The sequence below is a fragment of the Salvelinus namaycush genome, unplaced genomic scaffold, assembly GCF_016432855.1.
Source record: "Salvelinus namaycush isolate Seneca unplaced genomic scaffold, SaNama_1.0 Scaffold1312, whole genome shotgun sequence".
NCBI lineage: Eukaryota > Metazoa > Chordata > Actinopteri > Salmoniformes > Salmonidae > Salvelinus > Salvelinus namaycush.
In genome coordinates, this window is record NW_024058023.1 from 6,365 (window position 1) to 26,404 (window position 20,040).

General features: G+C 43.7%; 1 protein-coding gene across 1 annotated transcript; it reads left to right on the top strand.

Annotated features, from left to right (window-relative positions):
- Positions 1–16,002, top strand: LOC120036349 (protein asteroid homolog 1-like). The gene is made up of 7 exons (XM_038982827.1): positions 1–182; positions 2,014–2,582; positions 5,767–6,293; positions 6,530–6,743; positions 6,861–7,026; positions 7,168–7,387; positions 15,898–16,002. The coding sequence occupies exons 1-7, from the start codon at positions 1–3 to the stop codon at positions 16,000–16,002; spliced, it is 1,983 nt and encodes a 660-aa protein (XP_038838755.1).
- The last annotated feature ends 4,038 nt before the right edge of the window (positions 16,003–20,040 follow it).

Consider the following 20,040-nt stretch of genomic DNA (forward strand, 5'->3'; position numbering starts at 1 on the left):
ATGGGTATCCAGGGTTTGACCAGCTTCATAGATCATTGTGGAACATTTTTAACAGATGATCGCTTCAGAAACAGCAAGGTGGTCATAGATGGTAGTAATATCTACCACTTTCTTTATTTTAACTCAAGTGTGGATCAGCAGCATGGAGGGGATTATGATGATTTTGAGGACCAGGTCTGTGAGTTCTTTAACCTTTACCGAGCCTCAACCCCGGATCCGGGATCACCCCCCCCCCCCCCCCCCCCCACACTGATTAGCATCGCTAGCATAGCGTCACAATTAAATAGTAGCATCTAAATATCATTAAATCACAAGTCCAAGACACCAGATGAAAGATACAGATCTTGTGAATAAACCCATCATTTCTGTTTTTTAAAATGTTTTACAGGGAAGACACAATATGTAAATCTATTAGCTAACCACGTTAGCAAAATACACCCTTTCATTTCTTGTCCACCATTTCTCTCTCTACCACTAGCTATCACCAATTCGGCCAAATAAAGATATTGATAGCCACTAACCAAGAAAAAAACTCATCAGATGACAGTCTGATAACATATTTATGGTATAGGATAGGTTTTGTTAGAAAAATGTGCATATTTCAGGTATAAATCACAGTTTACAATTGCACCCACCATCACAACTCGACTAGAATTACTACAGAGAGCAACGTGTATGACCAATTTACTCATCATAAAACAGTTCATAAAAATAGACAAAGCATAGCAATGGAAAGACACAGATCTTGTGATTTCAGACAATATTTCAGATTTTCTAAGCGTTTTACAGCGAAAACACAATAAATCGATAAGTTAGCATACCACATGTGCAAACGTTACCCCAGCATGAATTCAAGGCAAAGGGAGCGATAACGTTATCAACACCAAAATATATTAATTGTTTCACTAACCTTCTCAGAATTCTTCCGATGACAGTCCTGTAACATCATATTACAACATACATATATTGTTTGTTCGAAAATGTGCATATTTAGCCATAAAAAAACGTGGTTATACAATGAAAATAGTAGCAAATCAAGCCTCAAAATGTCGGACGTCATCTTTCAGAGTGATCTAGTTTAATCGAAAGCTAATCATATACTTGACTAAAAAATACAGGGTTGACAGGAATCGAAAGACAAATTAGTTCTTAATACAATCGCTGATTTACATTTCTAAAATTATCCTTACTGTGCAATACAGGGTTCGCCAAGCGAAGCTATACCAAACAAAATGGCGAAATATGCGTTTAAAATATTTCGACAGAACAACGATTTATCATATTAAATATTTCTTACTTTGAGGTGATTTTCCATCAGATTCTTGGGCAATGTATCCTTTCTTGGGTCTAATCTTCTTTTGGTCGAAAGATGTCCTCTGTCCGTCGAAATGCCCACTAACGTTCGACCGGGACCCCGAAACGTGTCCATCGCTTCAAAGTGTATTACAAAGCAATGCCTCAAAATCGCACTAAACGGATATAAATTGCTATAAAACGGTTTAAATTAACTACCTTATGATGTTTTTAACACCTATTACGAGTAAAAACATGACCGGCGCTATATTACTGGCTAAACCAAGGCTTGGAAAAAGGCCAGTCAGATGTCCTTCTTGCGTTGAGCGCAGAGTCCGAAAGAACGCTACTGCCGGTATTTTGTGAATTATAGAGGCACTGATTGCGCAATCGACTCCATTCAAAGCGTCATCACGTACTGACATCCAGGGGAAGACGTAAGAAGTGTCTGTTTCTCCATAGCATTTACACGGACCTTTAAACTGACTCCAGATCAGGGGCCAAGATGTCTGAAATCTGACTCCCTATCATGAAAAGTGCTGTAGATTGAGTTCTGTACCACTCAGAGACATAATTCAAACGGCTATAGAAACTAGAGAGTGTTTTCTATCCAATAATAACAATAATATGCATATTGTACGAGCAAGAATTGAGTGCTAGGCAGTTTAATTTGGAGACCAAAAAATGCTAATGCGAAACAGCTCCCCCTATAGTTGCAAGAAGTTTTAAGGCGCTGAGAGATTGTGGCATTGAACCTTATGTGATTATAGACGGAGGCTCCGAACACACCGACAAAAAGTTTGAAACTCTCAAAGAACGAGGTAAATCAAAGATCGACACAGCCAACCACTTGTCCAAGGGGCATCGAAGGGGCAGATTAATACCAACCCTTGCCAGACAAGTCTTTAAAGAGGTCCTCTCCAGCCTGAAGGTGCCTTTCGCACAGGCCATTTTTGAGGCAGACCCAGAAATAGCCTCCTTGGCTCAAAAGTGGAACTGTCCAGTCCTGTCCAATGACAATGACTTTTATATTTTTGACATCCAGGCAGGATATCTGCCCATGTCCTGTTTTAAGTGGCAGAACGCGTCGGTGCAACGCTGGAGTTCTCAAAATTACATCCCCTGCAAGAGATACACCACAACAAGCTTCTGCAGTCACTTCAACATCAACAGACAGCTTCTCCCAGTCTTCGCTGCCATCGCAGGAAACGACTATGTCAACTTGAAAAAGATGGGCTTTTCCATCAAGTTTGAAGACAACTCGCCGATGGAACCCAATCGGAAGCGCAGTAAGTTTGAACAAATTACGTGTATCCCGAAGTATACATAACTACTACAGATGCATTTGGGACGGCAGGTAGCCTAGTGGTTAGAGCGTTGGGCAAGTAACTGAAAGGTTGCTAGATCGATTCCCGAGCTGACATGGTAAAAATCTGTCGTTCTGCCCTTGAACAAGGCAGTTAACCCACTGTTCTTAGGCCGTCATTGTAAAAAATATTTATTTCTGAACTGACTTGCCTAGTTAAATAATAAAAAATAATAATAAATATATATAATACTGTAGTGAATGGTGGGGCGAACCCAGGTAGCTGGTGTGAAAGGCAACACCCTACGCGTTGTGCCAACAGGGTTAACCCACTTGGTGGGAATTGTAAGGTGGCTCAAGGATCGCTACAATAATATTGTAGCTGTCGTCAAGGCAAAGGGTGGCTATTTGAAGAATCTCAAATATAAAATATATTTTAATTTGTTTAACCCTTGTTTGGTTACTGATTCCATACGTGTTATTTAATAGTTTTGATGTCTTCACTATTATTCTACAATGTAGAAAATTGTAAAAATAAAGAAAAACACTTGAATGAGTAGGTGTTCTAAAACTTTTGACCGGTTGTGTATATCTGAAATCAGAAAACAGACCACTGACATTTATTCTGTTTATCTGAGACAACTGGTCAAATGCAAGCAGCAGCTCACAACATAGTGGACTTTACCATATGAAATACCATACAGTTACAGTATCTTTATTTTCATTTTGTAAACAAATACTACAAATACTACAAATACTACAAGCAAAGAAACAGAATGAAGTGCTTCCACCAGATAAGTGTTTCTTCAGAGATTAAAATAGTACAACCAAGAATCATTGGGGGAAGAGATGTGACAAAAAGCTCTGCAATACATTAACTAGTCTCTCTCTCTCACACACACACACACACACACACACACACACACACACACACACACACACACACACACACACACACACACACACACACACACACACACACACACACACACACACACAATGTGTACAGATCCTTGAGACATGTGGCTGAAACATAATTTGGATGAATGGCATGACAAAGGGCCTTGGAATCTCGTGACGGTATCTCTGTGCATTCACATTTCCATTGATGAAATGCGATTGTGTTCATTGTCCGTAGTTTATACCTACCCATACCAACCAACCCAACCTGTTTGGGTTCTAGATCTAGAGAACAACCAACCCAACAAGTTTTTACAAATTGTGTGCAGCAGCTTGTCTGTTATGAGGTTTCATTTTCAAATAAGATGGAATAGAAAACTTTTCATATAATACATTCCTCCTCTGAGGGCCGATTCCCACCCAAGTTAAGCGCACGTCAATGGAACGTAATTCCCTTTTTTTATGTACCATTCTCTCTTTGTGTTGTCTGACCATGAATTTAAACATGACAATGTTTAAATTCATGACAACATGATAATGTCATTTGTTGTGGAGATCAAATAATTTAAGGTGTGTCTACGGCATATTCTGACCTTGACTTAAATCAAATCAATTGTATTAGTCACATGCGCCGAATACAACATGTGTAGACCTTACAGTGAAATGCCTAGAAGGCCAGCATCCCGGAGTCGCCTCTTCACTGTTGACGTTGAGACTGGTATTTTGCGGGTACTATTTAATGAAGCTGCCAGTTGAGGACTTGTGAGCCTTCTGTTTCTCAAACTAGACACTCTAATGTACTTGTCCTCTTGCTCAGTTGTGCACCGGGGCCTCCCACTCCTCTTTTTATTTTGGTTAGAGACAGTTTGCGCTGTTCTGTGAAGGGAGTAGTACACAGCGTTGTACGAGATCTTCAGTTTCTTGGCAATTTCTCGCATGGAATAGTCTTCATTTCTCAGAACAAGAATAGACTGACGAGTTTCTGGCCATTTTGAGCCTGTAATCGATCCCACAAATGCTGATGCTCCAGATACTCAACTAGTCTAAAGAAGGCCAATTTTATTGCTTCTTTAATCAGTACAACAGTTTTCAGCTGTGCTAACATAATTGCAAAAGGGTTTTCTAATGATCAATTAGCCTTTTAAAATGATGAACTTGGATTAGCTAACACAACATGCCATTGAAATACAGGAGTGATGGTTGCTGATAATGGGCCTCTGTACGCCTATGTTGATATTCCATAACAAATCTTCCGTTTCCAGCTCCAATAGTCATTTACAACATTAACAATTTCTACACTGTATTTCTGATCAATTTGATGTTATTTTTATGGCCAAATATTGTGCTTTTCTTTCAAAAACAAGGACATTTCTAAGTGACCCCAAACTTTTGACCGGTAGTGTATACCATGATTATTTGCATAAATTAGGAGGCCATTGTTTAGCAGTCTCTGCCATGATGTGCTGCAGCAGTAGGCCTAACAGCAGAAACGTTGCTAAACCAATACATTCCTCTCCTGCTAGATGCACAATTAAAAGGGAATTACAGAAAATATATACATTTGTTAGCATTTTTTTCAGACCTCTACATTTTTCTGTTGATGTGAGTTAAGCATTGACATGGACTCAGAACATCAATTTCCGTTGTTTCTCTCTGAATAATTGTAATATTGAGAGTAAAAAACAGAATTTGGAATAATTCAAAATAACATTTTATGGGGCCCCCTTAGAGTTGTTATTTGACTATTATATATTGCCAGAAAACACATCTCTTGTATAAGGAACAGGGGAAGAGTTGCAGGGCTGAGGAGAGGAGAAGAATTTGTCGATTTGAAAGCTATAAAAAAAATGAGTAGCTCGTGAAATTCATTTTTCTTTATGTAGCTGTCATGCTAGAAAAGGTTGGAGATCCCTGCTGTACAGGCTTCCTTCTTTTCACTCTGTCAATTAGGTTAGTATTGTGGAATAACTACAATGTTGTTGATCCATCCTCACCTTTCTCCTATCACAGCCATTAACGTCGCCATTGACCTCATGACCTCATTGACCTCGCGATTTCCTTCCTCTCTGGCAACTGAGTTAGGAAGGACGCCTGTATCTTTATAGTGACTGGGTGTATTGATACACCATCCAAAGTGTAATTAATAACTGGTGTAATTGATGCTCAAAGGGACATTCAATGTCTGCTTTATTGTATATATATATATATATATATATATATATATAATATATATATATATATGTGTGTTGTTTTTTGTGCTTGGGAAGGGGTTGTCTTTTTCAACAAGCTGCTGAAATGGCTGGCCAGTTTCCAGGAGCAGCAGGAGGCCTTGGACAATGTGCCCAGACTCATCGTTTCTAGGAACAACCAGCACAACATGGATGCTGCCCTCCAGGCCCTCTCTCTGAGCATAGAGACATACCAGCTTCAACCCGGTTGCCTGGAGAGGTTCTTCAATGATGGCGAGACTCCTGATCCCAGCCTTCTCCCAAACCATCTGAGTGTGCTTCCACACTGGACCCTGCTGCCGTTGATGAGGGGGAAACTTTCCTCCTACATGATACACATTCTGCTGCTGAGGCCAGTGATACAGGCTGTCCAAGTGGAAGATCCCAAATTACCCAGTGGGAACATCACCTCTCGGCCCATACGGCAGGTATTCTACGGGCTGCTGCTGGGTGAGAGGAAGGAAGTGGAGGAGTATGACAGGGAAGACACGAACCTGACCAGCAGCATGGTTAAAGCCATCTTGCCCAGTGCTGCACAACACCTGCAGCTACACAAGCTGGATCAGGTATGTATACATGTGATATAGTATACAGTATATCAGGTATGTATACATGTGATACAGTAGACAGTATATCAGGTATGTAGACATGTGATATAGTATACAGTATATCAGGTATGTATACATGCAATATTTTAAACAGTATATCAGGTATGTATACACGTGATATAGTATACAGTATAATATAAACATACTGCTGTTGATTCTGAAATTGATTCTCATTCTCTTGTTCTGTTTCTTAGGCTCCACATTCAGTTCGGCTTGAGGTGTTTTTGGAGACCCTTGGTGTGTCCCAGTCCACTTTGAATGGTCTCCCATCTCATCTGAAACTTCCTGTGGCTGTTACCTGCTACTGGCTGAGGCACGCCCATCCCCAACCAGACCTTCCTCTCCTGCAGGCCCTGCTACTAGGACTGGTGTACGGAGAGCTCTGCAGACAGAGGAAGAGCCAGAGAGGTATGGACCAGAATATAAATGAAAACACACACACAGGCACACAACTTAGAATGTATAAATAAAGTGTGTGAAATGCAGCCAATGACTCCTCTTCTTTTTGTGTATCGGGGTTTATAGAGGAGGGACCAGTGTTGGAGAGGCTGAGAGGGCTGATTCAGAGAGGTGCTAGGAGACTAGACCTGGGTGTGGCCCACGCCTATAGCCAATGGCAGCGCTGCATGAGGGATGGCCTTAACCTGAACCAACTGCTGTGCTTCCCTCTACTGGAGCCTCAGTGTGCCTGGTAAGGTATCACTTCCTGAATCAACCCTAACCTCTAACCTCAAACCTCTAGAGTAGACCAGTGTTATTCCTTTACATTGTTTTCTATCCCAGCAGCAACATAGCTAAGTCAACCCTCTGTTGTTTCCCTGTTGGAGTCTAGGCTGTACAAGGGAACTCTGGTGCACCAGCTTGTGGGCCAACTGAGAGGGGGGGTGACCCCGGATTCTCTCCTGATGGAAGACTCTTCCTCTGAGCAGCTTTACAAAGACATGCTGGAAGCCATACTCAACTCCCAGGAAACTGAGACCTCTGGACAACCTGACGGACCCTCTGCAGATTTTGATGATGATGATGATGATGATGATGATGATGATGATGGAGTAGGCTGTACTGAAGTCCCAATGTCCCGTCACAAGAGGAAGGAAAGATTCAACAAAGCTCTGTTGAGTTATAGATATAGGGACCACTATATAGGGACCACCTGTTGAGTTATAGATATAGGGACCACTATATAGGGACCACTAAACACCTGTTGAGTTATAGATATATATGTTTTCTGTGACAGTTTAGTGACAGAGTGCATAGGTAGGAAGGCCCCACTTGCACTCACACATGGAGCATAGAGAACATTGATAAGAGATTTGACATTGATTAAAGAAAATAAGAAAAAGTTGAATAAATTAATTGTGACTGAGGTGAAGTGAAAATTCAAGGTTAAATATGTTAAATGTTAAAGGTTGAAAACATTGTGAAATATTAAAGGTGGATTAAAGTAGCGCATTAAAATGGTTAAGAATGTTATAATGTTGTTTTCTGTAAGGTGTGATGTATATAGACTGTGTTTGTTAGAGGAGGAGGTTGATAATGTAATAGTGTTGGAGTGTTTAAAATGTTGCATGTTTAGAATGTAATGGAGTAATAAATTAGGTTGGATTAGGATTAGAATTGAGTGGAATAAGAAACCTTAATGTTTTGAAAATGTATGTTTTAAAGGTGACTGATAATGGAGTACACTAAGGCTAGCTCGAATTGGAAATCCCAGGTCAGAACAGCCAGGCAGGAGACGGACGTCCTTTTGACGTGAATGTTCTGCTTAGGTGAGGAAAAGGCGGGGGTTAGTTGGTGCTGACAAAGCACCTTTTGAGTGATGGCCGCATTCGGCGTCATTGGAGCAAGAATTAGCCACAATGAGTTAGCAGACAGGAAGACTGAGGGTATAAAGGAAGGGTACCACTCTCTTTGAGCTAGAAGAACCTGTCAGCCTGCTGGAACAACATTTTTGCTTTCGCTTTTTAGAGATATATTTATGTTTTTATTCTACTTATATTTAGGTTTTTATTCTACTTATATTTATGTTTTTATTCTACTTATATTTAGGTTTTTATTCTACTTATATTTATGTTTTATTCTACTTATATTTAGGTTTTTATTCTACTTATATTTATGTTTTTATTCTACTTATATTTATGTTTTTATTCTACTTATATTTATGTTTTTATTCTACTTGGTTAAAGTAACATTCTAGGAGGACTCGTTAAGGTGACCTCATTGATAGAAGTGTGTTAATGTAGCTGTTAGAGTTGTTTTAAACACCAACTGAGGGACTGATCATCTGGAGGGGGAGACAAACAGCTGGTTATAAATTGTAGAAGGTAAGAACCTGTTTTTCTTGTTATTTAATATTGTGCTTCTCATAAAATTGTGATCGACAAATAACATTTTATTGGCACATCCCACTAAGGGTTTAGCTAAAGGGCGCTACAGTTAATTCATGGTTGATTTGAACTTATCATTGATTTGTGATATTGATTTGTGATTGGTTGATTGATCTGGGATTTTTTATGTCTGTTTCTGGAACTTTGAATAAACTGGCTTTATTGTTCTGAAACCCTGTGTCATCAATGAGTCATACTAGTGCTTGTATTTCTTCTCTAGGTTTCTGAACTAGACTTGATTAAAACCTCTTTGGGCTCAAGGGGCAGTATTGAGTAGCCAGATAAAAGGTGCCCATTTCAAAAAGGCCTCGTACTCAATTCTTGCTCGTACAATATGCATATTATTATTACTATTGGATAGAAAACACTCTCTAGTTTCTAAAACCGTTTGAATTATATCTGTGGGTGAAACAGAACTCGACTTAGAGCAATTTTCCTATGTGTATGTCAGAATGCAGAATTTTGCTGGCTGTTCTGAGACCTGTGTATTAATTTGCATGTCCTCTATTGGTTGAGATGCACTGCATACGCCTTCCCCTGGGTGTCAGCGAATAGGGAGACTTGAAATGGAGTTTCTACGTAGTTCCCAAAGGTTATTAATTGCTTGGAACTGAAATGTCCCATCTTTCCACTCTTCGCTCTGACGCAGGGAGGGTCTTGGCATGTCATGTTAGAAGCTCTTGTTTTAGCTCCTAGTTATATCCGGCTCTGTTTTTATTCGATATAGGTGTTAAAGACATCGTAATGTTGTTATTTTAAACCAAATTATATCAGTTTATGTCAGTATATTGCGATTTTCGGGTATTTATTTTCGTGACGTTGTAGGAAGTTGGGTATCTCTGGCCCACATGGCTATTGTTTACTGCTAATTGCAACGTTGAAGACGACGTTCTCCAACCTAGCAACGATTCTTTTGGACAAAGGACACCTTTCCCAAGATTCTGATGGGAGTTCATCCAAAACTAAGAACTATTTATGCTGATAATTCATTGTTCTGTTGGAAAAAGTAAAATGCATAAGACGCCATTACTTGCAGTGTAGCCTTGCTTTATCGCACCCTGCATTGCGCAGTAACGTTAATTTTAAAAATGTAATTCAGCGATTGCATTAAGAACTAATTTGTCTTTCAATTGCTGTCCAACCTGTATTTTTTTAGTCAAGTTTATGAATAGTTTTCGATAAGAATAGGGGCCTTTCCAAGATGGCGCCGGACAGATTGCTTGAGTATTTGGACACTATTTTCATTGTATAAGCACGATTTGTGCCGCTAAATATGCACATTTTCGAACAAACTCTATATGCATTGTGTAATATGATGTTACAGGACTGTCATCTGAAGAATTCTGAGAAGGTTAGTGAAAAAATTTATATATTTTGGTGGTTTCAACGTTATCGCTCTTTTTGCCTTGAATCAATGCTGTTGTTATGTTTGCTATTGTGCTAAGCTAATATAACGCTATATTGTGTTTTCGCTGTAAAACACTTGATAAATCGGAAATATTGTCTGGAATCACAAGATGCCTGTCTTTCAATTGCTGTACACTATGAATTTTTCAGAAATGTTTTATGATGAGTATTTAGTTATTTGGCGTTGGTGTCTGTAATTTTTCTGTCTGCTTTTGGTGCAATTTCTGACTGTAGCTGCAATGTAAACTATGATTTATACCTGAAATATGCACATTTTTCTAACAAAACATATGCTATACAATAAATATGTTATCAGACTGTCATCTGATGAAGTTGTTTCTTGGTTAGTGGCTATTTATATCTTTATTTGGTCGAATTTGTGATAGCTACTGATGGAGTAAAAAACTGATAGAGTAAGAAAAGTGGTGTCTTTTGCTAACGTGGTTAGCTAATAGATTTACATATTGTGTCTTCCCTGTAAAACATTTTAAAAATCGGACATGTTGGCTTGATTCACAAGATGTGTACCTTTCATATGCTGTATTGGACTTGTTAATGTGTGAAAGTTAAATATTTAAAAAAAATATATTTTGAATTTCGCGCCCTGCACTTTGAGCTGGCTGTTGTCATAAGTGTACCGACGTCGGGCTTGCACGCCAAACAGGTTAATGGAGTACTTTTAGCATCTGGTTAGTTAGTCTATCGGGAACCTGAGTTGCTGGTATAAAGGAGCCTCAGACCCAACTACAGGTACTGAGTGCATTGGTAGGAGTCGTGAGAGGGGCGTGTCTGGGCTAAACCAACCCAGGGGAGGGTGACCCACTCATAGTGTGCTGAGGTTGAACCTCTGGCCCGGACGATCCTGAAAAGGAGCCGGGTTTATAGGTTCGGGGTGAGGGAGATCAGGCCAAAGAGTTCAATCTTGGTTTCATCAGACCAGAGAATCTTGTTTCTCTTTTGGCAAACTCCAAGCGGACTGTCATGTGCCTTTCACTGAGGAGTGGCTTCCGTCTGGCCACTCTACCATAAGAGCCTGATTGGTGAAGTGCTGCAGAGATGGTTGTCCTTCTGGAAGGTTCTCCCACCGCCACAGAGGAACTCTGGAGCTCTGTCAGAGTGACCATCGGGTTCTTGGTCACCTTCCCCAATTGCTGAGTTTGGCCCGACGGCCAGCTCTAGGAAGAGTCTTGGTGGTTCCAAACTTCTTCCATTTAAGAATGATGGAGGCCACTATGTTCTTGGGGACCTTCAATGCTGGAGAAATATTTTGGTACCCTTCCCCAGATCTGTGCCTCGACACAATCCTGTCTTGGAGCTCTAAAGACAATTCCTTCGATCTCATGGCTTGGTTTTTGCTCTGACATGCAGTGTCAACTGTGGGACCTTATATAGACAGGTGTTTGCCTTTCCAAATCATGTCCAATCAATGTAATTGAACACAGGTGGACTCCAATCAAGTTGTTAACACATCTTAAGGATGATCAATGGAAACAGGATGCACATGAGCTCATTTTAGAATCTCACAGCAAAGGGTCTGTATACTTATTTAAATAAGGTATTTCTGTTTTTTTTAAATGTATTATAAATTAGCAAACATTTCTAAGAACCTGTGTTCGCTTTGTCATTATGGGGTATTGTGATGTCATTATGGGGTATTGTGATGTCATTATGGGGTATTGTGTTATTGAGGGTTAAAAAAAAATTTTTTTTTGAATGTGGCTGTAACGTAACAAATTGTGGAATAATGTTCTGAATACTTTCCAAATGCACTGCATATAACACCAGAGTGTAGTGAATTATATAACGCCATAGTGTAGTGAATTATATAAAGCCATAGTGTAGTGAATTATATAAAGCCATAGTGTAGTGAATTATACACAGCCAGAGTATAGTGAATTATAGAAAGCCATAGTATAGTGAATTATATAACGCCATAGTATAGTGAATTATATAACGCCATAGTATAGTGAATTATATACAGCCATAGTGTAGTGAATTATATAAAGCCATAGTATAGTGAATTATATAAAGCCATAGTATAGTGAATTATATACAGCCATAGTGTAGTGAAATATATACAGCCATAGTATAGTTAATTCCACTTGTTCCGTGATGAGAACAGTATATGATCATTATTCATATATCTACAGTATAAATACTAAACAGATAAAGTGGTAACTCTTGTTAAGGTGGATTTTTCTGTCCAATCATATAATACCATAGCATAGCAAGTTCCACTTACTTGAGGGTGTCAAGTGCCCACTTCACGGTGAGGCACTCCTTCTCAACAATCGAGTACTTCTTCTCCTTCGGGAGGAGCTTCCTGTGGACCATAAATGATTCCTCACCTTCCTGCTCTTGGGACAAGACTGCCCCTTAAAACTTCTTGTCAATAGGGGGGCGCCATTTCGACTTTTGTAAAAATTTGTTCCCAAATTAAACTGCCTCGTACTCAATTCTTGCTCGTACAATATGCATATTATTATTACTATTGGATAGAAAACCCTCTCTAGTTTCTAAAACCGTTTGAATTATATCTGTGAGTAAAACAGAACTCAAGTTGCAGCTAACTTCCTGTTAGGAAGTGAGAAATCTGAAATCGGGCACTCTGTTCCAGGGTCAGTTTATTAATTTGCATGTAATCTATGAGTCGACAAGCACTGCATACGATTTCCCCTAGATGTCAGTAAGCAGTGAGAATTGGAATGGTGTTGCTAGGCAGATCTGAGGCCATATAAAGGCTCTTGGAACCGGGGGGTGCACTCTTTTCAACGTTCGTCATGGCGCAAGACAGGACCTCAGGATGGCATTCTGAAAAGCTCTCGTTATAGGCCTTAGATATATCCGGCTCTGATTTTATTCGATATAGGTGTTAAAAACATCATAATGTAGTTATTTTAAACCGAGTTATATCAGTTTATATCAGTATATTGCGATTTTCGGAATTTTCTTTGTGCTTTCTTTGTGCTGCGTTATGAAGAGTTGGACACGTCTGGGCCACATAGCTAATGTTTGCTGCTAATTCCTAAGTTGAAGACGACAATCTACAACCGAGCAACGATGATTCTGGACAAAGGACAACTTGCACAAGATTCTGATGGAAGCTCATCAAAAAGTAAGAACTATTTATGATGTTAATTCGTTGTTCTGTTGAAAAATGTAAAACTACTATTCCGCCATTAATTTCGGTGCGGTCTCGCTTTAACGCACGCTGTATGTCGTAGTAACGTTAATTTAAAAAATCTAACACAGCGGTTGCATTAAGAACTAATGTATCTTTCATTTGCTGTCCAACCGGTATTTTTTTGTCAAGTTTATGATTAGTTATTGATTAGATTAGGTGCCTCTCCCAAGATTTCTCCCGACATTTTGTTGGCAGCTTGGCTACTATTCTCATTGTATAAACCACGATTTGTGCCGCTAAATATGCACATTTTCGAACAAACAATATATGTATTGTGTAATATGATGTTATAGGACTGTCATCTGATGAAGTTTTGAGAAGGTTAGTGAAAAATGTAATATCTTTTGCTGGTTTATTCGCTATCGCTAACGTGCATGAATCAATGCTGCTGTGTGGTTGGCTATTGTAGTAAGCTAATATAATGCTAAATTGTGTTTTCGCTGTAAAACACTTAAAGAATCTGAAATATTGGCTGGATTCACAAGATCTTTGTCTTTCATTTGCTGTACGCTGTGTATTTTTCATAAATGTTTTCTGATGAGTATTTAGGTAATTCACGTTGCTCTCTGTAGTTATTCTAGTTGCTTTGGTGAGAGTTGTGATGGTGGCTGCAATGTAAAACTATGATTTATACCTGAAATATGCACATTTTTCGAACAAAACATATGCTATACAATAAATATGTTATCAGACTGTCATCTGATGAAGTTGTTTCTTGGTTAGTGACTATTTATATCTTTATTTGGTCGAATTTGTGATAGCTACCTATGCAGGAAAAAAATGGTGGTCTTTTGCTATGGTGGTTAGCTAATAGAAATACATATTGTGTCTTCCCTGTAAAACATTTTAAAAATCAGAAATGATGGCTGGATTCACAAGATGTGTATCTTTCATTTGGTGTCTTGGACTTGTGATTTCATGAACATTTTATTATATGATATCCCTGTGGCTTTAGGCTAGGCTATGCTAGTCAGCTTTTTTGATGGGGGGGATCCCGGATCCGGGTTTGTGACCCGTTAGAACCCTGTGTCAGATGCATCTGTCTGGACCAGGATGTGTTTTGAGAAGTCCGGGGTGACGAGTACCAGGTGCGAACATAGTGCGTCATTCAGGGCCTGGAACGCCACCTCTGTGTCCTCCGTCCATCTCACAGTCTAGGGTAGTTGTGCCGTCGTTAGGTCTGTGAGGGGAAAAGCTATTGCTGCAAAGTTAGGTACAAATCTACTGTAGTAGCCTGCTAACCCCAGGCACGACTTCACCTGCCTCTTGGTTCGGGGGACCGGCCATTCCATAATGGCAGCGATTTTTTTCTCTTTGGACTTCACATTTCCCCGCCCAATTTGATAGCCCAGGTACTCCACCTCGGCGTAGCCCAGCATCGGTACAAGCACTATAGGGCTAGACCACTCACTGTGGGACTCCTGCAGTAACTCCATCTCCAGCATTGTCGTCACTTCCTGCTGGACCGCCGCCCTCCGGGCTTCTGGTATCTGGTAAGGCTGTTTACCTACTTTTTCTCCAGGACGTGTGTGGATATGATGTTCCACGAGATCTGTGCGCCACAGCACCTCGGAGAACATAGCCGTATTCCACTGGACCAACTCTCTGAGCTCTTGTCGTTGGGTCGGGCTGAGGTCTTCTCCAATGGCAACTTTGACAAAGGGCTGGTTCTGCTGTGGCCGGGTCCACGTTACACACAGCGCCTCTCGTGCGTGCCACTTCTTCAAGACGTTCACTTGGTAAAGGAGGGGTTTTCTCCGCCCCGGTTAGCGGACCTTATAATTGACGTCGCGTAGCCAGGAATTTGCTCTCGCGGTTGGGCCCCCAGGTTGTAGACGCGATCCTGGGCGCATTGTGCCTGGGCCATGTGTTCCCTCACCACTGGCGAAGTCGCCGTAATTCTCACCCTCATTTCCTCCCAGACCTCCATGGTTATGTCCACGGGAGCTCAAAGGGGGAGAATCCAGTGGACGATTGGGTTACCTTGCTCACCGAGAACATCAGTTGGAGTAGCAGCTGGTCCCAGTTCCTCCCGTCTCGAATATGACCTTTGCTCGGCATCTGCTTTAGGGTCTTATTGAAGCGTTCGACTAGTCCGTCCATTTGTGGATGGTACACACGGGTCCTCACCTGTTTGAATCGTAATAGATTGCAGACATCTTTCATCACACAAGACATGAGTGCGGTGCCTTAGTCCATCAGGATTTCCTGCGGAATACCCACCCAGCTGAATAAATGGAAGAGCATTTAGAGCTCCTGTGGAAGAGCTCCTGTGCGATACCTTTAACTGCCGCCGTGCGCAAGGGGATCTCCTCAGGAAACCGGGTGGCATAATCCACGATTACCAGGATGTATTGGTGTCCCCTCGCGGTCTTCACCAATGGACTCACCAGATCCATTGCCACCCGCACAAACAGCACCCTTATAATGGGCAAGGGAACCAAAGGGTTTCTATAACGTGCCTTCGGCGCTGTGATCTGGCACTACAGGCATGTACGGCACTAGTCCTCCACGGCGCATTTGGTTTGACTCCGAGCCAGTGGAACTGATTCCCGATCCGCTCTCTAGTTTTCTCCATCCCCAGGTGTGCCCCAAAAAGGTGGGTGTGGGCAAGCTGCAAGACTGTCCTAACATACTGGGTGGTTTGAGTAACAAGTGTTTCGTCTCCACATTGTCCTTTACTAACTGATACAATAAATGATGCTTGATGGCAAAGTGGGGGTAGCGCCACTCACTTACCCCATGCAACAGCATGCCATCCACCGCAATCACTTGGCCACTTGCGTTCTGGAGGTTGGGGTCTTCTAACTGGGCCATCCCAACTGACCCGTGAGGACTCCTGTGTCGGGAGGTCCGTCTGGTGCCTTCACCTCCATAAAGGGGAGCCTGAGGTCCTCCACGGATGATGGCTTGCTTCCCGGCGCGGGGTCGTCTCCCTCCTCTGGGTCTGACACGGGCCTAGTGGACACCTCTCACAGAAAGCGGTGGGTTGTGCAGGCAACCGTCCATTTCCCTCTCCTTCCTACCTCGCGTGCGTGCCTCTCCAGGTCCCTCCTCCACAGTGCCTGGAAGAGCGGTCAATCTCTACCGACGAGAATGAGCAGAGGCAGGTTAGGAACAGCCCCCACGCACATCTGGCACTCCCCCCTTGGGGTGGTTATCCTTACAGGCACGGTTGGGTACCTCTTCGTTTCTCCGTGTACACAGGACACTGTCATCTCCTCGTCTCCCGTTTTGTCTTTCACCTCTCGTGTGATCCACTGCAGGTGAGCCAGGGCCACCATGCTACCGGAGTCCAGCATTGGTGTCGACGCCAATCGATTCGTACATGAACCATTGGAGGGGCTGGCTCATGTGCGCCCAACAGGAGGTGACATAACTCGCCATCTGGGTTACCCCAGCGCTGGGGGACGTGGAGGGCATGGCATCCTCCTGGTCGGTTCAGGTCTACTCGAGGTGACCCGGCTCGCTGCACTCATAGCATCACCTCTGATCTAGGTCCAGTAGCGGACGTCGTCGTCGGTTCGTGTCGCCCTTCTGCTTCACGGCCTCTGCTGGTTCCGTCTCTTCAGCCCCTCGCCTCTCTCAGTCCTTTTCTCCCTCCTCCCCACATCCACTCTCTCCGCCCGGGTCCCTTTCAGCAGTTCCTGGGTGTTCTGGTGAGTTTTCACAGCGGTCAGCAATTCCTCCAGGTTCTGGGGGTTCTATATCTATATAGATCTATATATATATCTATAATGGAAACTCACCCATTGTAATGATCCTATAAATAGTTCTGTGACAAACTCTTCACATCCCAGACGGAGTCTCTCTCTCTCTCTCTCTCTCTCTCTCTCTCTCTCTCTCTCTCTCTCTCTCTCTCTCTCTCTCTCTCTCTCTCTACCACGGTAGCCCACAGCACCAACACCACCATGGTAGCCCACTACTCCACCACCATGGTAGCCCACACCACCACCACGGTAGCCCACAACACCACCACCACAGTAGCCCACAACACCACCACCACAGTAGCCCACAACACCACCATCACAGTAGCCCACAACACCACCACCACAGTAGCCCACACCACCATCACAGTAGCCCACATCACCACCACCACAGTAGCCCACACCACCACCACCACCACAGTAGCCCACAGCACCACCACCACAGTAGCCCACCACCACCACCACAGTAGCCCACACCACCACCACCACAGTAGCCCACAACACCACCACCACAGTAGCCCACAACACCACCACCACAGTAGCCCACAACACCACCATCACAGTAGCCCACAACACCATCAGCAAGCTAAACTAAATACAGGCCTTTGCCAACCAACCCAACCAGTTTATAGAAATAGTGTGCAGCAGTTTATCAGTTATGGACGTTTCATTTCCAAATACAATGGCACAGAAAACTAGACAAGGTAAGTCAGGTACCTGACAGTGTCTAAGTGATCATGTGTGATGAGCACTGTCTGCATCATACATTCCTCCTCCAGGGTGTTAGCCTGTTAGGTTTTCGGAAAGGGAAACTTAACAAAAGAGAAACCCATCCATTGTAATGACGCTGTAAATAGTCATGTGACTGAAACTCTTCACTCCATGTCCTCCTGTATTTTAAGTTAATTAACCTTTAACCCTTTGACCTGTTACTCCATCTCCTCCTGTGATTTAACTGTCACACCACCATAGTAGCCCCCATCACAAGCACCACCATAGTAGCCCTCATCACCACCACCACCATAGTGGCCCACATCACCACCACCACCATGGTAGCCCACAACACCACCACCATGGTAGCCCACACCACCAGCACCATGGTAGCCCACAACACCACCACCACCACCAACATGGTAGCCCACAACTCCACCACCATGGTAGCCCACATCACCACCACCACCACCAACATGGTAGCCCACAACAACACCACCACCATGGTAGCCCACAACAACACCACCACCATGGTAGCCCACAACACCACCACCATGGTAGCTCACACCACCACCACCAACACCACCACCACCATGGTAGCCCACATCACCACCACCACTGTAGCCCACATCACCACCACCATGGTAGTCCACACCACCACCACCACAGTAGCCCACATCACCAACATCACGGTACCTCGCAACAACACCACCACCACCACCAACATGGTAGCTCACACCACAACACCACCACCATGGTAGCCCACACCAACACAACCACCACAGCCATGGTAGCCCACACCAACACCACCATGGTAGCTCACACCAACACCACCACCACCATCATGGTAGCCCACACAACCACCATGGTAGCCCACACCAACACAGCCAACATGGTAGCCCACACCAACACCACCAACACCACCATGGTAGCCCACACCAACACCACCATGGTAGCTCACACCACCACCACCACCATGGTAGCTCACACCAACACCACCACCACCACCATGGTAGCCCACAACACCACCACCACTGTAGCCCACATCACCACCACCACTGTAGCCCACAACACCACCACCATGGTAGCCCACATCACCACCACCACTGTAGCCCACAACACCACCACCATGGTAGCCCACATCACCACCACCACAGTAGCCCACAACTCCACCATCACAGTAGCCCACATCACCACCACCACAGTAGCCCACAACTCCACCATCACAGTAGCCCACATCACCACCACCACTGTAGCCCACAACACCACCACCATAGTAGCCCACCACCTCCACCATGGTAGCCCACAACTCCACCACCATGGTAGCCCACAGCACCACCACCACCACCAACATGGTAGCCCACAACAACACCACCACCATGGTAGCCCACAACACCACCACCATGGTAGCTCACACCACCACCACCAACACCACCACCACCATGGTAGCCCACATCACCACCACCACTGTAGCCCACATCACCACCACCATGGTAGTCCACACCACCACCACCACAGTAGCCCACATCACCAACATCACGGTACCTCGCAACAACACCACCACCACCACCAACATGGTAGCTCACACCACACCACCACCACCATGGTAGCCCACACCAACACAACCACCACAGCCATGGTAGCCCACACCAACACCACCATGGTAGCTCACACCAACACCACCACCACCATCATGGTAGCCCACACAACCACCATGGTAGCCCACACCAACACAGCCAACATGGTAGCCCACACCAACACCACCAACACCACCATGGTAGCCCACACCAACACCACCATGGTAGCTCACACCACCACCACCACCATGGTAGCTCACACCAACACCACCACCACCACCATGGTAGCCCACAACACCACCACCACTGTAGCCCACATCACCACCACCACTGTAGCCCACAACACCACCACCATGGTAGCCCACATCACCACCACCACTGTAGCCCACAACACCACCACCATGGTAGCCCACATCACCACCACCACAGTAGCCCACAACTCCACCATCACAGTAGCCCACATCACCACCACCACAGTAGCCCACAACTCCACCATCACAGTAGCCCACATCACCACCACCACTGTAGCCCACAACACCACCACCATGGTAGCCCACATCACCACCATCACAGTAGCCCACATCACCACCATCACAGTATCCCACATCACCACCATCACAGTATCCCACATCACCACCATCACAGTAGCCCACATCACCACCATCACAGTAGCCCACAACACCACCAGCAAGCTAAACTAAATACAGGCCTTTGCCAACCAACCCAACCAGT

Coding starts and splice junctions, on each gene's coding strand:
- LOC120036349 (XM_038982827.1), top strand. CDS start 1: ATGGGTATCCAGGGTTTGACCAGCTTCATAGATCATTGTGGAACATTT. Junction 6,744..6,860: donor ACAGAGGAAGAGCCAGAGAG/GTATGGACCAGA, acceptor CGGGGTTTATAG/AGGAGGGACCAGTGTTGGAG. Junction 7,388..15,897: donor ATGATGATGATGATGATGGA/GTAGGCTGTACT, acceptor CTCCATCCCCAG/GTGTGCCCCAAAAAGGTGGG.